This window comes from Pholcus phalangioides, unplaced genomic scaffold (genome assembly GCF_987345545.1).
Source record: "Pholcus phalangioides strain wild (caught in Gottingen) unplaced genomic scaffold, Ppha-v1.0 ptg000005l_1, whole genome shotgun sequence".
NCBI classification, from domain to species: domain Eukaryota; kingdom Metazoa; phylum Arthropoda; class Arachnida; order Araneae; family Pholcidae; genus Pholcus; species Pholcus phalangioides.
This window is the reverse complement of record NW_028301598.1, coordinates 3,909,869-3,930,522: the sequence shown is the minus strand read 5'-3', so window position 1 is coordinate 3,930,522 and position 20,654 is coordinate 3,909,869. Positions and strand designations below refer to the sequence as shown.

The 20,654-nt window shown below is 35.3% G+C and overlaps 1 protein-coding gene across 2 annotated transcripts in view; it reads left to right on the top strand.

The window, feature by feature from the left end:
• The window catches only part of Larp4B (La-related protein 4B), a 131,662-nt gene extending 116,834 nt beyond the window's left edge, over positions 1–14,828 (top strand). For both annotated transcript variants that reach the window (XM_089232146.1, XM_089232147.1), the window contains 2 exons: positions 10,878–11,043; positions 13,265–14,828. In XM_089232146.1, coding sequence (XP_089088272.1) covers positions 10,878–11,043; positions 13,265–13,377 — 279 coding nt within the window. In that variant the 3' untranslated portion in view covers positions 13,378–14,828. The remainder of the gene's footprint in view (positions 1–10,877; positions 11,044–13,264) is intronic.
• The last annotated feature ends 5,826 nt before the right edge of the window (positions 14,829–20,654 follow it).

Below are 20,654 nucleotides of genomic sequence, written 5' to 3'. Positions count from 1 at the left end.
TTGATTTAAAAAAACTTTTTTATAATTTCATTCAGCAGAACCAACAGATTGGGCTAATTTTGAAGACATATTTATTTTAATCAAAGATTTTTGTAGAAAGCTTGCTTGATGGGGCAAAACACACCCCTTGTCTTTAGGTTTGCTTTGTATTGTTAAACATGAAAGTATCCAATTGTTCAGGGAAATAAATTTTTCGTATTTTCTGTAATTTTTTTCTTTGTATTGTATTTATCTGCGTAATATTGTCACATTTGGACTGGAGGAAATTTCTGTCGCGGAAGCTTGGTGGTTTTGCCTGGGCGATGATAATGAACATGTGGTAGTTGAGTGGCTTTTTATATTTTTATGGGCCCCAGTGCAGTGTGATAGAAAAGTTCTCCATGAAAGCTGTGATTTCTTGTTCAAAACTAATTTAATATTTTCACATGCTGGTTTCTGAATATCAAAGGCATCAGAATGTCAACAAAAGCGTTTAGACACATGGGTGCTTAAATTGATCATAAAGATTTAGATTTCTGAATTGATCTGGGTTGCTCAGACTGGTACTACAAAATACTGTGGGTGCTCGAGTGCCCACCGCCACTGCTGATTGTCATCAAAGGTCAGCAAAAATAAAATCTTGAACAGAGCACAACCTTTTTATATGGTTTTTAGCGGCTTGTCCATCTGTGCGCCTTTATCTGCACTGAACTATAATTTTGTGTCTTTCTGTACATTGATCTATTTTTTGGGTTGTCTAGATCAGAAGTCTTCAACCTTTTTCAGCCTTTCTCTGGTCGCGAGCACCGCCAGTATCTATCAAAAGAACATATTAGACATGTGTATGTTAGACATGTATGCCTCAAATCAATGTGATTTTAATCTTTCAATGTAATTTGTACAAGGTGTTTAATTGAGGTGTTGATGAAGTGCTCGTGAGCACGAAATCGGGCATGAGCATTGAGCACTCTGGGTGCTTGCGAGCAATAGATTGAAGATGACTGGTCTAGATTCTACTGTATATTGTAGGGTTTTAAGAAAACCCAGCCGGGGGGGGGGGGGCCAGGTTTTTCTTCAAAAAACCTGGGTTTATTGGGGAAAATTGAATTTCCTTTATCACAACCTCAAAATATCTCATTTAAACATGTATGTGCATCTTACATTATGTATCCATGTATAAATACACATTTTTGGTGCATGTTAAACTGTATTTGATTTATAAAATTCACAATACAATAAGGGAATAATTTTTCACTTACGGCCTGGGCGGGTTTTTTAGGCAATTGAACCCAAATTTTCAGGAGCTAAAGTCACATGCTTTTTTTTTCTCTTGAATTTCCCACTGTTGAAGAATATCCCCTCTTCATTAAATTAAATTCTGAAATTTTTTAAAAGAGCAGTAATAATTAAAAAATGATCTGGTTAAGAGGAGATAGCAGTCATTCTGAGGATTCATTACTGTGGAGGTGTTTTCCACTTGTCCAAATTAGCCAATTTTGGGAACTTGAAATTACAGAATAACTTAGATTATCATTAAATATAACAAATGTCAATAACATTATTATATACTAGCTATAATACCCGGTGCTGCCCGGATTTTCTTCAATGAGGCTTTTTTGGATCACGTGATATCTCTCTATTTCTTTGAGGGACATGCAAACCGTGTCTAAGTTAACCAATATGGTGACTTCCTACGCGAATCATGAAATAAACAAATGTAAAGACACGTAGAAATGAATATTTTTTTCCTTTTTTTAAAGGGTCGCTAGGTATTTCGATTCCCCTTCCCCCTTGAACTTCAAGTTATCCATCTGCCTATTTCTGCTTCAAAAAATGCTTAATTAAAACTGTGGAATTTCTTCGATGTACTTTACGGGCCCATAATTAGTTTTAAAACAACCTAAACTATATGAATTTATGCAGCTGAATATCAAAAGATACAATACGACACGATACGGAGACATTAATTTTCATGCTTGAGAAGATATAAATAAAAAGTTGAAATTAATGTTATTGCAGGGATAAAATTATTGATGTGGCGGGAAACCTCAATAAATTTCCGCATTTCTACAGTAAAATCGGCAATTTTAACACTTTCTATGGGGATCACCCTTTGCCTAACCCTCAAAGCAATGCTGATGATGATTATGATGTCTATTCAAAAAGCCTCATTACTGGGAGGATTGAAAAAGTGGCAAACTATTATACATATACTAACAGGATTGAAGAAGTGACAAACCGTTGTAAAGGCATATACACGTCTGAAACGCATTGCTAGGGAACCATGGTAACCAAAGTAAACATTCGGAAAATGATTGTCGAGGCCTAAAAACCATTGTTGCCCGACCGTTTTTTGCCCATTTGGGGTATTTGCCCTGGTCTGACAAAATTTTGAAGTAGCTATCGTACAAGTCTGGTCCCATTTGGTATATATTTAAAACTAGCTGATACCCGGCGACGTTGCCCGCCCCGTAAAAAATTTATTTATGTATAGCTTATTAATTACTTCTTAATCAAAAAAATTTCTGCATCAAGTATGAGAAAATTACTTTTATATTTAAATATTTTAATTAAAATCTTCAGGCAATCGCTTGTGGATACACTGTATTTTTTCTTTTTCCATCTGGTGTGTAGATGTACAAATTTTTGCTATTACCAACACGCGAACAGGTGACGAAAAGGTGTGAAAAACAGGGCTCAAGTAAGTCGATACCGGCCACTGCTAACAACTGGCCTTGCGCTTTGTTGATTGTCATGGCAAAAGCTAAACGAATCGGGAACTAATCGCTTGAAAGTGAATGGCATTTCTTCGGTGATGATTGGGATACGTGGAATGAAAACTTCTTTTTCTTTGTAACATCCAGTTAGAATCGTTGCTTCAATGATGCAATTGTGCAATTTCTTCACGCAGAGTCTGTTGCCATAGCAGAGTATCGGTGTCTCCAAATTTCTTAATAGCATTACAGGTGCTCCGACTTTGAGGGTCAAATTGTGTGGTGGCACACCCGGAATATCCAAAGAGTCCAGAAATTCTGCAGGATACAGAACTGTCTGCGCTGTGTCTGTGACAGTGTCAACCGATTTGTAAGATGTGGAGTCTCTCGGAATAATTTTTAGGATTTTTCCGTTGATCTTGAACGTTCCGTTGATCCTTGATCTTTTCCGTTGATGAGTGAAAAATCACTCATTTTTCGGTGCCAGAATGGCACTCTCACAAAGCCACTCATGGTTTCGGTGATTTTGTTGAATGTTTGGGAAGACTTTGTCTGCAAGTTCTTGAACTGAGTTTGTATATATAAGAACTGGCAGAATCCATTTGGGAACGTTATCAGTCCAGTGCTTGGGTCTACGGAAATTCTTCCATTGCCAAGTTTGATGCAACTGATGTGAAAATTATAGCAGTGCTGAGTCATTTTGCAGTTGAACTCGCATGTTGGTGGATAATGATAATTTTTTAGCTTCGTGCCAGAATGTTGATGTCCTAACAAACTCGAGGCGACCACCGATAGACAGAACCTTCACTTCCAACCCATCTCACTAATGGCAGTAAATTGCAATGTAGCGATATGACCAGAGTTGGTGTTTGGTGAAGTAGAGTGCTGATGATTTGAGGCAAGCATTGAGTTCATCAGCTGGCGTAGTACATTTTTATTCCCTGTTTTATCGTCGTAGTTGTTGTTCTCCGTTGTTAGTGACGTCAGATGTCCAGCTTCTGCAGCGAATATTATTCAAACTCCTTTTAAGCACTTTTTACATTGAAACTATATCTCAACGATGGGTGGTTGATGAGATAAAGGCCACATTAGCACTTACAGGACACCCTGTATACATGCAAGCAAAAATATCTGGGGCTTCCAGGGTTTTCAATTACTGGGAGTATTGGAAAAGAGCCAAACCATTATAAAGGAATAAACTGTAATGATGGCAGCGTTAAAGGTGTGACAAACCATTGTAAAGATATATACACGTCTGAAATGCATTGTTGGGAACCACGGTAACCAAAGTAAACGTTCCGAAAGTAATTGTTGAGGTCCCAAATCCATTGTTGCCCGGCAGTTTTTCCGCCCATTTCGGGCATTTGCCCAGCTCTGACGAACTTTTAAAGTAGCCTACGGTTCAATCCCGGACCTGTTTGGTATATACGCAAAATCTGGCGACGATCGGCCTAAAACTGTAGATTTGTATAAAGAGCATACATACATACTTTCACATTTATATATAAGATTTGACGACGATCTAAAATTGTAGATTTGTATAGAGAACATACATATACACACTCACACACAGACAGACAAAGAAAATCAATTTTATATAGATTAATATCTCTATACAAGACAACCTGCAAGACCTACAGAATTCCTCCACCTGACTGACGATTTTAATAAGCCAATTTTCGGGGTCGAGCTTATATTATGAGCATCTTGAAAAATCAAACTAAGGCTTATTTTCTGGTTAGGTCTTAGTTTCAGAGAAACTATACTTTTTGTTCTGTTTCACTTGGTGTTCCAATGTTCCCCAATGCAGAATGTTTTGCATTTTTCTGCAATGAGCCCTCGGCTGACTAGAAATGTTTTGTGGTAAAAATCTCAATAAAGCATTTCTGTACTTTTTCCTTAAAATTCTTCCAGATTATTCTGTAGTAACACTAATTGTTCTGTGACATATGTCGTAGATTTTGGCATATTTTGCTTTGAGGCCAATGTTCAATTCAAGAATCCCACAAAGTTTTCTTCTTTTTGTTATGAGATAATGTTATTTTCGTCTCTTGATATTTCAGTTATTAAAGACTCGTGTACCTATATAAAACTTATAAAAAAAAATAGGGAATGCAAACATGTAAACTGAATTTTCATTCAAATAATATTTACATACGTTGGTTTACTTCTTCACAGAGGCTTCAATTTATATAAGAAAGTGTGTGTAAAATTATTGTGTATTATAAATAACAAATTTCTTTGGATATGTTTATCACATTATTAACATATCGATATAAGGCATATATCACATTCTGAGTTCGTTATTTTTCTGTTTGCGATTTCTTGTAACATTTTAATATGTGAATCATGCACCTAAATGCTTACATAAGAAAAGGTAGAAGAAAAAGTGATTCCAAGAAATTATTTATCACATTTTTTGCTCCCAAAACTTGTCATTCCCCCACCTATTCCTTCAGGTCTATCTCCGCTTATGATCTATAGCTAGCAACATTGTCGAAGGAATACTGAAATTATGAGAAAAGTACACACACGCACATATATACATACACACACTTATCGAGTATTTATTTACAGTAAAGCCTCTTTAATGTTATTCAGTGATGTGTCATTCTTGTTGGTATGTCGCTGTGGTCATTTTAAAAGCCATCCATTGAACAACTTTCTAAAGGGGTTTCGCTGTTTTTGCTTTGAATTATTTTATTAATATATTCTTATACAGGGTGTATGGCATTTTATTGGCGAACCAGTAAATCCAGACTCGTAAATACAGCAAAACAACTAAACCAAAGTAACTGGTGCTTGAGTTTTAAAAAATCTCATCCCTGTTGTGCTTTTAATTGTATGTTGTGTGCCAATACAACAGCTTTTTTATCAACTTCATAAAATTGGCTTCTAGTACTCTCCAGTAGGTACAACAGATAAATGTGCACAAAATGACCATGGTGCAACAAAAATAAATTCGAAATGAAAACTAGTGAATGCTTTTTCTCAGAAGAGGAACTTCTATTAAATCAGATAAATGCTGAGCCAAATTGGCGCCCCCTTTGGTCAAAATGGTTGATGCAAAGATGGAATGTCCTGTTTTTCACCTTGTGGTATTACTAATAGTTTTTTTTTGTAAGGATTCGGAATCATCCCCAAAAAAGGTTGAGGGATGTAAACTTCCTAGGAAATGTGCAGAAATCTCTTGTGATAAGGTTATCTGCTATTTTTTAAATTCGAATTCAGTCATTTCCTTGGATTCCATGCCATTTTTCAATAAAATAAAAAATACAACTGATTTGAGTGCAATGACTTCCCCACATTCAGTTTCTCACTCAATAATCAGATAACTCAATTTTTTTTAAATAAAGTATTCACCATTGACCATTTTTCATTTCAAGGCATATTTCTGAAAATTTTTAAATGCATATTTTTGCACTGTTAAATGTGGTTTTTTTTTAAACATTTTTCATTTCTATTTTCAAAATGGACGATTCCCCCCCCCCCCCCCTCTGTATTTTCTCTCTTCAGGGAAATTTCTGCACTTCAAATACATATATGAATAAATGGAAAAAAAAAATATTTTTTTTTTCAATACTCCTGCATATGTTCTTCAGAGCCTTTTAGGGCATTTTTAAGTCATATATTTTATGCATACTTCGGCATTGTGTATTTTCGTTTTTTTATTTCTGATTTGCTGGAACATTCCAAATGCATACTTCTCATTTTTTTATGGCTTTCAAGTGTGTGTGTGTGAAATTTTTTCAGTTTATGTGTATTTTTTATTTTTAATGCCATAATTCAGCATTTTTAGACATTGGTTTTAATATTTCGCATTCTTTTCAAAAAAAATTAAGCGCCCCAGAAATTTACCAGAGCAGTTCATGAAAAGTGCAATTCAAGATTGAAGTGCAAATACAGTTGTGATTTGCATTTTTCTTTTCTATCCAGGTGCTCCATATCAGTGGGAAGAAAAAATTTGCATGAAGTAGATTAAATACATCGTAAAATTCTAAATTATTTTTTCTCTTGTTTCAAAAAATTATAACATCCCGAAAGCTGTTTCAGAAAATTAGAACATTTGGCTTAAGTATTACATAAAAAATATTCATGTAAATTTACATCAACTTGATTGATAAGTGTTGCATGTCTTTCCTCGTTTATAATTTGTGTTAATTGCATTTTTAATTGGGTTGCTGTATTTTTGAAATGACATCCATATTTTTATAGGCATCTTTTTATCAGCCACTTTGTTTGGCATTTTACCTGTTGTGGTGTTGTATTTGTATGCAAACCTTGAATCATTCAATCTACGCAATACAGGTAGAAAAGTGGAACATTTCTAAAAAAACACAAAACTAAGCGTGTATTTGCTAGGACGGTATGGGGACTTGAATGATTAATGTCCTTTGTACCTACCGAGGGCTTTAGGACAATTGATGAATCGTGTGTGGGGAAATGTGTGCTGATATCGTGCAAACACATTGTACGGCAGTCATCTTTGGCCTTGATTTGATTTTATGCATCAAGACCTGAATCGTGCCTCAGCCATAAATCCCATTTTTATTATTACCTGTTAAAGCTAATCTATATTAAGTTATTTGCCATAAATTCTTAGCATCTATAAACACGCTACAATAATTTCATTTAAAATTTTGAGTATCCCTCCTATTACTACATGTTTTTCCAAACTAAATAAAAAACTTTGAAGAAAGGAGAAAGTACATTTCTGGGAAGAAAGGGTCAATCACTGTTTGTACCAGCCGGTCACTTGGGTTCAATCTCTACCGACGGGTTATCATACATGTCGATTACCCATTCTCACGTACAAGGGGGGGGGGGGTAGCAGCATTCTAGAATCATGTGACCTCTGGTCTTGAGATTTTGTGAAAATAAGTAGCTTTTTTTTTAAAGGTTTGTTATCGACCCTGAGCCATTGATAGGGTTAACATCCAATGTTTTAACATGGTTCAGCTGGAGTGAATTGAGAATGTGTACCCATTTAAAACTGATTATGCTTTTAAACCTATCGATCAAGCTATAACATTCAAAATCGGAACCTTTTTGTCAATAAACTATTGAAGGTATTGGAAATTAAGTTCAAATTTTAATACATTAACGAAAGTATATTTTATTGATAGCATAAGAATAGTAAGCATTTGGGAACCATTTCATAATGGATGATCATGAACATTGTTTCCATAAATCAGGCTTTAAACATGGTCAAGAAATTCTGCAGTGATGCTGATTTCACAACAGTGGAATCGTGTAGAAGAGGGAAGATCAATTATGAGAAATTTTAATTTTGGAAAGTTTCATAACTGATAAAATTTTAATAACCAACATCCACGTAGAATAATTATTAAGTTGCAATTTGCAGTCATTTTACAAATCCAGGATTAATTAGATAATTTGAACTCTCTTACAGCGATTTTGGACTTTACATTAACCAAGTTTGACTAGTGTTTTTTGCACTTTTTTTTAAATATTTCCAGATTGTTCTTCAGTAGCACTGGTTGTTCTGCGATTTAAGTTGCAGATTTTGCTTTGGGAACACTGGCAATGAAAAGTAAAATGTAAAACCGCAACCGGTAAAGACCATATCAGAAACTTTGAGGCTGCTCCTGTCTGCGGTACTGTTTTTTTTAGAAAAGGAGCAGAGGAGGTCTCAGAGATATGGCTGAGAACTCGATATAAAGTTATTAAATAGTAATGCATGAGAGTTCAAACATTAGAGCAGAATTGAAACTCGGCATGAATTCAGGTGTTTAGTGTAATTGAGAAAATTTACTGGATGCTGGGAGCATTTACAACTTCACTTAGTGTCACCTGATGATCACCGAAGTAGTTCCTTCTCAGGATAGAGAAGGTGGGAGTGAAACTGTAGGTGTTTCGCTAGGTTAGCATGACCAGTGATCTGTATAACCTGTCGAATTTGTTTCCTGTTCAATAAGAAGTTTTTTGGCAGTATTCGGATGGGTTCCCAAGGCCAACTTGGTCTGTCTGCAGTCCTGCCTTGAGTTCCATTGCCGTCGCAAATGTTTCTCTTCTATCCATTGTTTGACATCTCCTTTGATGGTTGACATCGAAACAGGATAGAAAGGTTCAGGTCCAGATACCTTCAGGTTCGCTGCCTCTTTGGCTATCTGGTCTGAGAGTTCATTTCCCTGGAAATTTACTTAACCAGGAACCCAGTAAAGGTGGTTGATGTTGCCCAATGCTGCCAAGTTATTTAGCATGTCAGTGCAGTATTTTACGCAAAGTTGAAACTTGAAGTTGTCAAGAGCCAATAATGCTGCTTCGCTGTCAGAGAAGATAACAATTTGTTTGCCGTGATACCCTTTAGGAATCAGACTTTCACCCAGTATGGCTATTGCTAATACTTCAGCTTGAAAGACTGGTTGTTTTGCCTAGATACAAATGTATCTTATGGTAGTCGTGATCCACTCCAAAGATGCGGAAAATTGTTCCAGTATCAGTAATCCTAGAGCCATTGGTGTTACATTCTAACTCCTGTTGAGATGTTATCAATTATGTGAGCAACTTCATTTCTCCTGGGTATGTGGATAGTGAAGCATTTAGTAAATTTTTTTTTTTGGAACAGGAGTCTTTTGGCATTAGTAGAGAGGTGATCTCCACTTTTCCCAGTAGACAGCTGTCAAGATGATTCTTGAAAGAAGGTTTGTATCCCATATAAGGTCTATTGCACCGTGTACCATTTCTTTCCATCCTATACGTGGTTTTAAAAGCTGCTCCTTGTAGGTACCATCTCAGAGGTGGTAGCTTAAGAGTAGTTTCAAGGGCGATGGAGGGAGAGCTGGGTAAGGCTTCCATAATAAGAATGCAAGCTCGTCTTTGTACTTTTTGTAGGACAGTTTCATAAGAGGACTTTGATAACGCCTGATGCCATACCACACAACCATAGCTCAGCATTGAGCATGCAATAGCAGTATAAATCCACTGAGTGGTTTTAGGGTTTAAAGCCTATATTAGTGGCCCATTTAGCCGTTGTTGTTAGGGAAAACACCCATAAGGCCATTTCCATAAAGCAAACTGTAAAAGCAACTGGCAAAGACGTGACTTTGTTTAGGTAGCGTTTATCTGCAATCAGTTATCAGGGGCTTGACCTTGGTTGCTGGAATTCCTGTATAATTATTGTACCCCATTAACAGCTGTGTGGTAAACACAAGTTTTTTCGTCAGCAGCTTTGTGTTTTGAAGATTTCATATTGTTTCCTCCGATTAAATATAAAGTTTTACCTATATTACATTCTGTTCGGGGGGGACTTTTTCTTAATTGATGGGGGGGGGGGGGGAATTTCGGAATTTTTTTTTTTTTTGACTGAGTCTTGAGTGCCAGCCCCTGTTCAGAAGAATCTCCTGATTTCTGGATTCCAAAAGTTGGCACGACTGTATATCTAATAATTTGAAAGTATGAAACTTACTATATCTTATTTATTTGTATTACATTATACAAGTCAACATTATCAAGTTAAAAAAAATCATATTTATAAAATTGTTTGAAATATCAAAAGTACCCGATTTAAATTTAGATGTCTGGATTATAGGTTCAAGTCTATGTCCACCAGATCTTTTCTATGTCTTTTAATCAATTCAGGAACTTTACCACATCTCAATTACATGCATATTATACTAGGTTAATTTACTTTTATTTCAATATTGTTGAACTTGATACAGAGGAAAAATAAAATTTGAATTTAGTGATTTGAAATTTTTGTTTTAAACAAGTGATTTCATTCTGTACCCGGCCCAGTTGGATTGTCTCTAACAGTCTACCAATATCATGCAAACAAAAACAAGATTTTTCAAAAACATTCTTTCCACTGATAATGAGCTAAGTCGTAGGCTAGATTTGTTTCTCATAAAAAAAAATTTTTTTTTTGGAAATCTGTTTCTTTTCTTTAAATTTGATTCATTCAGTAGTAGAAGTAGTGTTTTGTTCTTGCAAGTTTTTGTTATAGAAACCATCAAGATTACAATTTCTCTTTAGATCGTTTATTGCATGATGCAATAGACATCCCAGCTTGAGACATATTTGTGTTTGTCTTATTGTCTGAATGCTTTCTGCTTGATAAGTTTTTGAGTCTCTACATCTAAAATTGTGATCCACCAGACTTGCGCTGTAACTTGTGTGTTGATAATGCATTCAAATGATGAGTTTCTTTTCTTCCAATGGTAGGATGAGAAGCCTTTTAGGAAACCAACATATTCAGAGGTGGCAATGCGAGCTAAAGATAAAGTGGAGAAACTGGCACAGGAGCTCAAAGAGAAAGAACGACAGGAGGCCTTAGTCCGTCACCACAGACAACAGGAAATTGTGGCTCAGAGCAAGCAAGGGATTGCTCGTAAGTCTCAAACAGTATAAAACAGTATAACTTAAAATAAAATGTTAATGTCGACAAAATGTCGCCTTACATTTACATAGTCTTATTTAACATTTTCCCCTCAGTTAGACCTACTTTTAGGGAAATCTGAAAGATTTGACGCCTCGTTCTTAAAAGAATGAAAAATATTTTATCCCCTGCATTTTAATCTCATAGGACTTGCTAAATTTCAGGGATGGCCAACTTTGGTCAGCTTTAATGTTGCTGACCAACCAAGGACAACATTCTGGTGTATGAGCCGCACCAGTAAAATTGCTCAGAAAACTTACAGGTTCGCATCAGCCTTAAGTAATACAGCAAAATATGGGCAATTCAGTTGTTTGAATTTTACCCTGGGTTCTGCTTTATAAACTGATACATATTCATTGTTTATCTGGTTCCAAGCTAGTAGATACAATGCATTAAAAATCACATTCTTTTACAAATTAGTCCATTCAATTAAAATCCATTGTTTGAATTTTACAAGCAAAACAATTTCTACAAGATATACAGAAGACTGGATGTTGTGAAGATATTTATTATTTGAGATGAGTTTTTTCCTTCCTTAAAAAATTAACATCTCTGCCTCTACCGGGAGTCGAACCCGGGTCCCTCGATTGCCGGACGAGTGCTCTGACCACTAAGCTACAGAGGAGATAGAGATTTTCCTTCGCTAGAGCATATATGTGCCGAACGGAACCGTGCAATGGATGGTGAACTGATCAGCTAATAGCTCATGGACGACAAGCCACCAGATGGCTAAAAAAATTAACATCTCAAATAATAAATATCTTCACAACATCCAGTCTTCTGTATATCTTGTTTTAACAAGTGGAGAGCGACATTCTTGTCATAAAACAATTTCTCCATGTTTTTTGCAATTATTTTTTCCATATCCTTGAAATAGCAACTGAATGGGGCCACACTGTTTCAATAGATGCTCAAGGAATTGTTTCACACTGGTAAACTTCGAGGGGAATTTTATTGCAATGGGAAAGCATGTCAAAAGCCATTTGCACATATAGTATTGACCATCCGCAATATATAAACACATGGTTGTACCAAAATAAAATTGGCTAGCATCACATGGATTAAACAGACTGCCTTTAGATGTGGAAGGATACGCACATGCACTATTATCTGGTGCACCTGTATATCCATATGATCACACCAAACCAGATTTGTATGATACACGTATTACTTGAGTTACCTTCTTGGAACAGAATATCAGTATTTTGGGTTAAGAAAGTGCCCATAACTTGTATTTAAAGTTGAAGATGGCTGCTTCTATTTTTGACAAAATGTTGGAGTGTCTCTTATTAAACAGCCCGATATGAACCCGACCACCCAATATGACACATTTTTGTTCTTTGGAATTGTTAGGGTTTCTGTGTAGTCTAGTTGGTTGCATTTGTGAGTTGGCATCTACTTTGTAAAAAGCCATCACTGTGAGCAGAACACCAAATATGCATTCCGCTACAAATACAGAGCCCACAAAAAAGCAACTTCCTCAACCAGGTTCTGGAAAGAAAGGGGGAAAATGCTTGTAATAAACTTGAAGAGCAATATATGTGTGATGAGAAAATAGGTAATTACTGTCGTCACTAGAAATAATGAAGGCTAATAGGTCTTCTGTTGAAAATGATGGTTTAAATAGCAATCTATTTAATGTACAGTAATTTTAACCTACTCGTGGGCCAGCTGTTGGCCACCCTGCTATATTTTAATGAAGCTTATTGGAATCTATTATCTTAGCATGAAGATACCTTTCATTACTTTTGAATTAAATTATGATTACATAAATATTTATATTTATTAGTCATAATTAATATTTTACAGGTTCAGTTTATTTCCTGTCCAATGGACATTTTTTGGGGGGGGGGGGGCAATAATTGATGTCATTAAATACGATGCAGATAATGATAATTTTATTTTTGGAATTTGTAATTTAAATTTTTCAGTGGAAAAATTTGTCTACTTAAGTCCTTTTCGACATCGTTAGTTTTAGAAGCAATTACAGATATAAGTCAGGATGTGACTGTACTTATTGCTTTTTCAGTTTGCATTCCTGACAGCTGTGAGATCTAGGTTTTTTTTTTCTTCTTCTGGGAAGTTATTTTTTTTTAAAAGATTTATCACACAAGGTTTTTAAACATATTTTACTAATGCTGTGCTGATCGGTGGTTATTAAAATTTGTTGCAGGTGGCACGTTTCGTGAATTTCCTCGCCGCATCGGTGACAGACCCGGATCAAGAGAGTGGCGTGAACGGAGAAAACCTGCTCGTACCGCTTCGCTGCCTTCGACTGGACAATAAGGCTGCCGTCTCGCAACCCCATTATCCCGTGATCAGCAGCCTTAACTTTACATCAAGACGACCAATCTTTTTTTTGAGTGGCAGCCAATCACCTGCCATTACCATCATCTTAAATCTGCGTGGGAGAATATAAACCAAAAGCAATGAAAGAAATTTTATATGCAACGAGGATAGTATAAATATTCACAGAAGGAAACAAAAAAAAAAAAAGACTGGATAACTCAACCAGTGCGAGATCTTATACAAAAAAACAGGCTTTTACAGCATGATTTATTGTTTCGCCAAGAGCTATTTAAGATGAAAAAAAATAATCGTCGCTGCATATTTGCCTGCCGCACCCAGCCGTGACTGTTTTCCACAAACAACCGAACTGGTGAGGTTCACCTCCAGACGTTCCCTCACCATAACGGGGGAGGGAAATATCTTCTCGGCCAATCTAAAAAAACCTGGGCGCAGCAATGCAATGTAAATAGATTTGAGGGGAAAAAAGGGAAAAAAGCTTCACAAATTATTTTCTTTAACTTGTGCCTCCTTGTAAGATAGAATATCGGTGGAAGTTGATAGTACATCGTCATTTAATGCATAAAAAAGTGTATGAACTATTCAACACCATGCTGTGTTTGTTTTTTCCGATTTTTATTATTTTTTCTCCTCCCGTTTTTTTTTTTTTGGTTTATCGAACTAACAGAACTGATCAAAGCTTAGTGCTTGAGCGCACTCTGTATTTATTGCAGGAGCTTCCATATAAATGTGGGCATGGTGGAAACGTCGTTGCTGCCATAACCTGTGCCCTGCAATGTTTATATATATATGTATGTGTGTAAACTTTGAAAGTAAAACTACAATGTAATAATAACCGCAAGAATAACTAAACTTCACGATATATATATATATACACTTACGTATATAGCAGGGGAAAAATCTTAAAATTTTAGCAATTATGTTTTTTTTATTATTTCTTCGGCAGTGTTTTGAAAAATGATTACAAAAAGTCTCGCAATTGGTTTTTTTTCTAGTGAGCACTTAGATGCGAAATGGAGGGAAGAAAACGATGCAGTGTATTTTTTTTCTCTGTGTTAAGTGGTGTTTTAATTTTTTGAATTTATTTTCTAGTCTAAATTTTTTGCGTAATCGTGGTGGGGAGAATTTTTTTTTTTGATATTATATATGTATAATTTTCTCTCGTGTTTAAAGACGGAAATCAAAAGGAATCGAAACATTTTTCGGAAATGAGAAACTTGATTCGTGCGGAATGGATTTATTTGTGTGCGAGGAACGATTTTTGACAAAAAAAAAAAAAAAAACTGAATCAATGTCGGACATCTTTTCCCTTGTAGGGTTTTTAGCGAACCCAAGTTGTGATACTATATTGCCTTACTTATGTGTGGGGTATATCGTTTGACATTTTTTGAAGATAAGAAAAAGAAAAATGAGTAAAAAAAATGTAATCGATTATATATATATGATATATATTCTTTTTTTTTCTGTGGATAATTTTTTTTGTTGTGGTGTAGCCGATAACGTAATATGGCTGCAAACGATTTTTTTCTCCTGATACGTATATGTACACTCCACTTCCGTAATAATTTCTATGCTTATGCTATCCCGAATAGTTTGTTTCTGAATCTATGCATTGTTTTTTTTATTTGTATGAAAGGCAAAAAAGTATACCCTGTGATCATTACTGTGGTGGGTCCATTGAAAAAATACCTTTTTCGAATGTTATTAACGTTATTTTTTAAGAAAAATATTGCTGGAAATGCAAATTTCTCTTCCCCTCCCCCAGTCATTGCCTATGTACTTAGATGGTATATATATGCAGTTATATATATTCAGCAGACTTATAACTGAAAATGACGATATATATGTATGTATGCCGAGAAAGAATAGCGCTTTGGATATCAAAACATAGTCATTATAGGGGCAAAGTTTTTTACACACACACAATATGATATAGGTAAACAGTATAAGGACGTATATCGATGCATTTTTTTTCCCGAGGCAGCAGCTGGGGGGGATAAAAATGGTATTTATTATGATTCAGATTGATGACGAATCTTTTTTTAAATATATTGGTGCAACTGTTTTTTTTTTTTGGCTTCGAACGTATCTTTGATTTTAATTTTACCGATACTTATTGATTTTCTTAACTAAACCAAAGATTTCGTATTGAATTTCTTTGAAAAAATTCTGTGTTTTTCCCTTAATGAGATTTACCAAGTTAACGTTTTTTTCCCTCGTATCTACATCATGTGGGGGAATCTAACCTTTTTTTTTAAATTGGACTTAGTATCTTTGAGGAAATGTCTACCGTGGTGTTAGTTCTTTTTTTCTTTTTTTTCTCAATGCTAAACTAGCATTTTATGTAATGGGGGTTTTTTTCCCGAGCAACATGGGAGTTTATCTTGGAGAACAGGGGTATATATATTGATTATATGTAAAAAAAAAAGTGTTTTTATTTTATTCTGTCTCCCTCCCGTCCTTCACCTTCAGACGATTGGAGCCATACTGCGATTGATGTAAGTGTGTGTATGCGTTGCGTGTGTGCATGTTTTAATAATAGAACACTGTTGGAACTGTGGAATTTATTATCCTGCTGAGCTCTTCGGAGATGACTTGAGCTGTTGCCGAATACTGCTTGTCAGTGTTTTTTTTTTTTCATGTGAGAAAAAGTTGTCCTGTTCTTTTCTTTCTTCAGATGATCATGTTGATGTAGTTTGTAAATTTTTTTCCTTTTTTTTTTGTCTGAAAAGTTATTTCAGTGATGGACGATAGTGATTTATTATTGATAATAAGGGCGAGCATCAGCGAATCTTTTTTTTTTTTTTTTTAATTTTCCAGCTGTTGAACTGCATAAAGAGGAAAAAATGATCGGTTCTATTGTTTGAAGGACGATAAAAAAAAATTGATAAAAAAAACATTGTTATTGCATACAGTTCAGTTATGATTTGAAATGATTATTAGTTGGCAGCATATTGTTGCTACCCCAACAAAAAAAATAAATATATAATTAAAGGTTCTATAAAAAAAAGTTTTGTGCCTTTTTTGACTAATAGATTTGTTTTAATGTTTCATGTTCGTTATTTTCAGATTTTCATCAGTGTCAGAACTTCTCACAATAACAATTGAATTTTTTTTTACACTGGTTACAATTCCTAACTTTTTTTATGACATGGGCGAAATTAGTTAATTTTTTTAGGCAAATTGATTTATTATCAGTTATTTTATCATATGCATACATCGTTATACTACTACGTTAAAGTTCTGAGACTTGTGTCTTTATTTATTCTTCAGAAATAAAACAACTTGTTATTTGGTGTTTCTTTTGAAGTTTTCCCTGTGGGATAATTATGTATTTTTGCCATCGTTCATACAAAGATATAAATGTGGATCATAAGCTTCTTGTCACATTTTCCAGTTCCTTTCTTGCTGCACTTCTTTTTTAACCTGAGAATCGTGTTGCCCTGTAAGAATTCTTTATCCAAGGAAAAAGTCGTATGGGGTCAAATCAGGGGAATAAGATGCTGGTTGTTGAAGTATCAGTGTCATGTTTTGACAGGAAATTTGACACCAGGAGGCTTATAAGCAAACCCTATATTCCTAGCTACATTATTGGAATAGTGCATCATGATTGGCTGAAATGAATGATGAATCATTGTCACTTGTGAAATTTTTGCTGGTGACGTGTTAAATCGAGACACTTAATTGTATTTGTATTAGGCGTCTGCTGTTGAGTAATGGTTAGAGCTTTAAACACATGTGTTGAGTTTTTTGTGTGTTCGATTCCCTTTCAATCCCATCTAAGATTTTTCCCCTCCTATCTTGGCGATCATTTCTTGATACTGAAAAATTAAAGTATTTTTAATGAAACTTCGAAATTCAGTTTTGCCAAAACTCCGCCCCTTTTGATGTTTTGCCTTTCTCGTACTAACCGATCAACAGGGTGCTAATGCTTGTTATTAGAATAGTAGGGAGAGATTGTAATTGTGGCACCAGGAAGGATCTGTGATATACTCACGACTTGGCCTTCCAATCATGTGGTTGCGTGCATATCTGAATCGCTACTACTGAATCACACATGCACCTCGTCCATATTCCTCTGCGGAATTTCTAATGAATTGGCACTTGTAGTAATGTGTGTGTGTAGTGAACCTGACATGAAGTGTAATGATTGTATTGTAGGCCTGTTGCTCTCTGCAGAGAGACTTTTTAATGGGGAGATCAGCTCGCATTGATGCCTCAAAATTGGGAACCACTACTGTGGCGATGGTGGGATTGCCGAGTATCATTGAATCATGGGCGTTTAAGAACTCACGGGTCCCTCCTGGTGAGAGTCTTTAAGCATCTGCTTGATTCTCAGACAAGCAACCGGATCTTTGGTGGGCCAAGTCTTGGGTGCTTCATCACAATGTGGGTGGCTCATGGGTCTCTCCTGGTGTCAGATTACCTATCAAATCATGTCATTCTGATACTTTAACAACCAGCTTATTCACCTGATCTGGTTTCATCTGACTTGTTCCTTGAATAAAGAATTTGCTTAATTTGCTAATTAGTCTCGGGTTTAAAAAGTACAATGACAAAGGCACTGGAGGGTTTGACAAGTGCTTGCAATCCCAATTTTCCATCTTTGTATGAACAATGGTGAAAGTGCATAATTGTCACGGTAATTACTTCGAAGAAAAACACCAAATAAACTGGTTTTGTCTGTATGTATTCATTCTTTCGTAATAGTTTCTGAACTTTTTTTGAATGCATAGTAGTATATGTAAGGCCGGGATTACACTGTAAAACTTAAATACAACCATTAAGCTGATTGGTTGTATTCGAGCATATGCATCTGGCAGTATTTTTCAAGTTTCATAAAAGAACTTTTATAGTGCAATCCCGGCTTAATTACAATATATATTTCTTCATACGTATAATTTGCAGACGAACTTGGTTGATTCAAATGTTAGATTTGAATTTTAGGAATTCCCCTCAAGTTTTCTATGCATTTAATGTTAAATTCACTTGTTTAATTTGATCTCCCCCCCCCCCCCCCCAAATGTTTGAATTCAGAATTTGATCCAGATATTCCATTTGCAATTGTCTTGCCTTTTTAAATTTGTGGGCAAATTTTGGGGTTTTTTTTATTCCGTTGTTTATTAATCTTTTTTTGGAATATGACAAGTAGCCAACATTAACAATCTGAATTGTGTCTGTTGTGGCTCCAAGTAAGAAGCAAAGTTTTTAGTTACCAGAGTTTTCTACATACTAGTATTGTCTTTTGTCTTTGCATAGACAGCTGGAGTTTTGCTGGATGGCTTCATTAGCACCTGCTAAAAACAGATGCACTTCATGAATACTGGCATTTGCATAATTTTGTTTGAATGGTAATGTCAGCTTAGGTGGCAGGTTTCACACTGGTAAAATATTGCAAGTGATGCAGCCCTCAACTAAACACTGTTTGGTTAACCAATGTGAGTCATGTTGCATGCTGCTGCATTGGTTGCAGTATTGTGCGAGTATGTACCCTGACTTGAAGTGTTGAATCCTAGTCATTTGTCTGGTAGAAAATCATGTCCCTAGCATCATTGTTCATTTCTAAGCATGAATGTAGCTTAGCAACATTTTTCACCATGTCTAAATAAGGTTCATATGCTTGTTCGACTCTTAATGAGGAAAAAGTTTTACTTACGGATGCAGGCATTGGTTAAAAGAATAAAGCCCCATTGATTATTCTGATGAAGAGGATGAAACAGGCTCTGAGGAAGCAGATGTCTCTATTCCAACACTTACAGAAACTATAGACATGTTGGGAAAATATATAAATGGCTATATAAGCTTGAAAACCATGTCTTTCATTCTTCAAATCATCTTTGATTTTAATGATTTATCATATTTAAAAGCATCCAAAAGAGAAGTTAATATTGTAAGTTTATAAATTACTTTGATCATTTACTTGTTACTATGTGTTTCTTAGTTATTACGACATTTTTATAATTAAGAATTGACTATTTGTGAAAATTTAGTTATCCTATATTGATGAATTGGATAATTCAAACTTTTTTGTTATGCCCTTGATCTTTGAATTAACAAAGTTTGACTGTACATAGAGTATGCATGTTAGGCTGGGATTGCTTTATAAAAGTTTGATACCTTTTTGATGATGTGGACCCCCTTGAGTGAAGGCCAATTTCCACATTGCCTCCCCATGAAATCAAAATGACTTTTTATATAAAAATTGATATAAAAATTCTTCCTTTTAGTTTTACCTCACGTAATCTCAATTTTTTTTCTTTCAAGTTAAGGAATACAGGCCAGATTTGTCCATAGTCTTCACAATTTTTTTGTTTTATTGACTAATTCAAATGTGAAGTTGTGGCAGCAAATCCGTTGCTTCAAGAAGATAGTGAGGAATATAATTTTCTCCTGGAATATTTTTTATTTACAATGATCTAAGTGTCTATTCTGGCCGTACTGTCTCACATGCTGGCAAAACAATTTGAAGTCACTTCTAACCCTAGCATGGGGATATTACTTTCATATTGCCCAGTAGTTCCACGTGTGTTGGTCATATTTTATTGCAGATAGAATTTCTTCATGCTTACACGAGTCTCCATACCTATCCCATATATTGGGATATATGGCATACAATTCTCAATCATTTTCGTCAATTTTATGGAATTTTTACTAGACAAAGATCGTTTGTCCTTTCCACTCCAAACTTTCCTTTATTGATAATGATAGAATTTGCTTAAAAATTTAAGGGTTGCAGAGTTAGTGCGAAACACCATCTGACTTGCACCTGTTTTGCAGGTTAACATAAGCTGTTTGAATAAACATGTTTTGAATCCACTCGAGAGACAGAGAAAGCTATGTGCCTTAAACTTCATAACACTACCAAGTATTAAGCCCTTCAGCAGATAATTAGACAATGAGCTCTACGAACACACAGCGAGCGTCAAGATATAGTGTTAGACATTTTGTGTTAAAACCATTCAAAATTACCTTATATAAAGAGTGTAAAGTGATTGGTTCTGTTGTGCTTGGAACTTTCTAAAATGGTCTTTTTATCCTTTTGTATGTAATTATGTTGTCTTTCTGTAAGTAATTCACTGGAGATATTCATTGAGAGAAAATTATTTTCTTTTTTGGACAATACCCCAGCATGTATTGTGTAAAGGCGCGTATACATTAGCTCCCTTTTCTTTCAAACCGAACACAACTCCGGTCTATCGCCATTGGCAATTTATTGCCCAGTAAGGTGTGTGTAGTGTCTGATTTTTCAGTGTTGC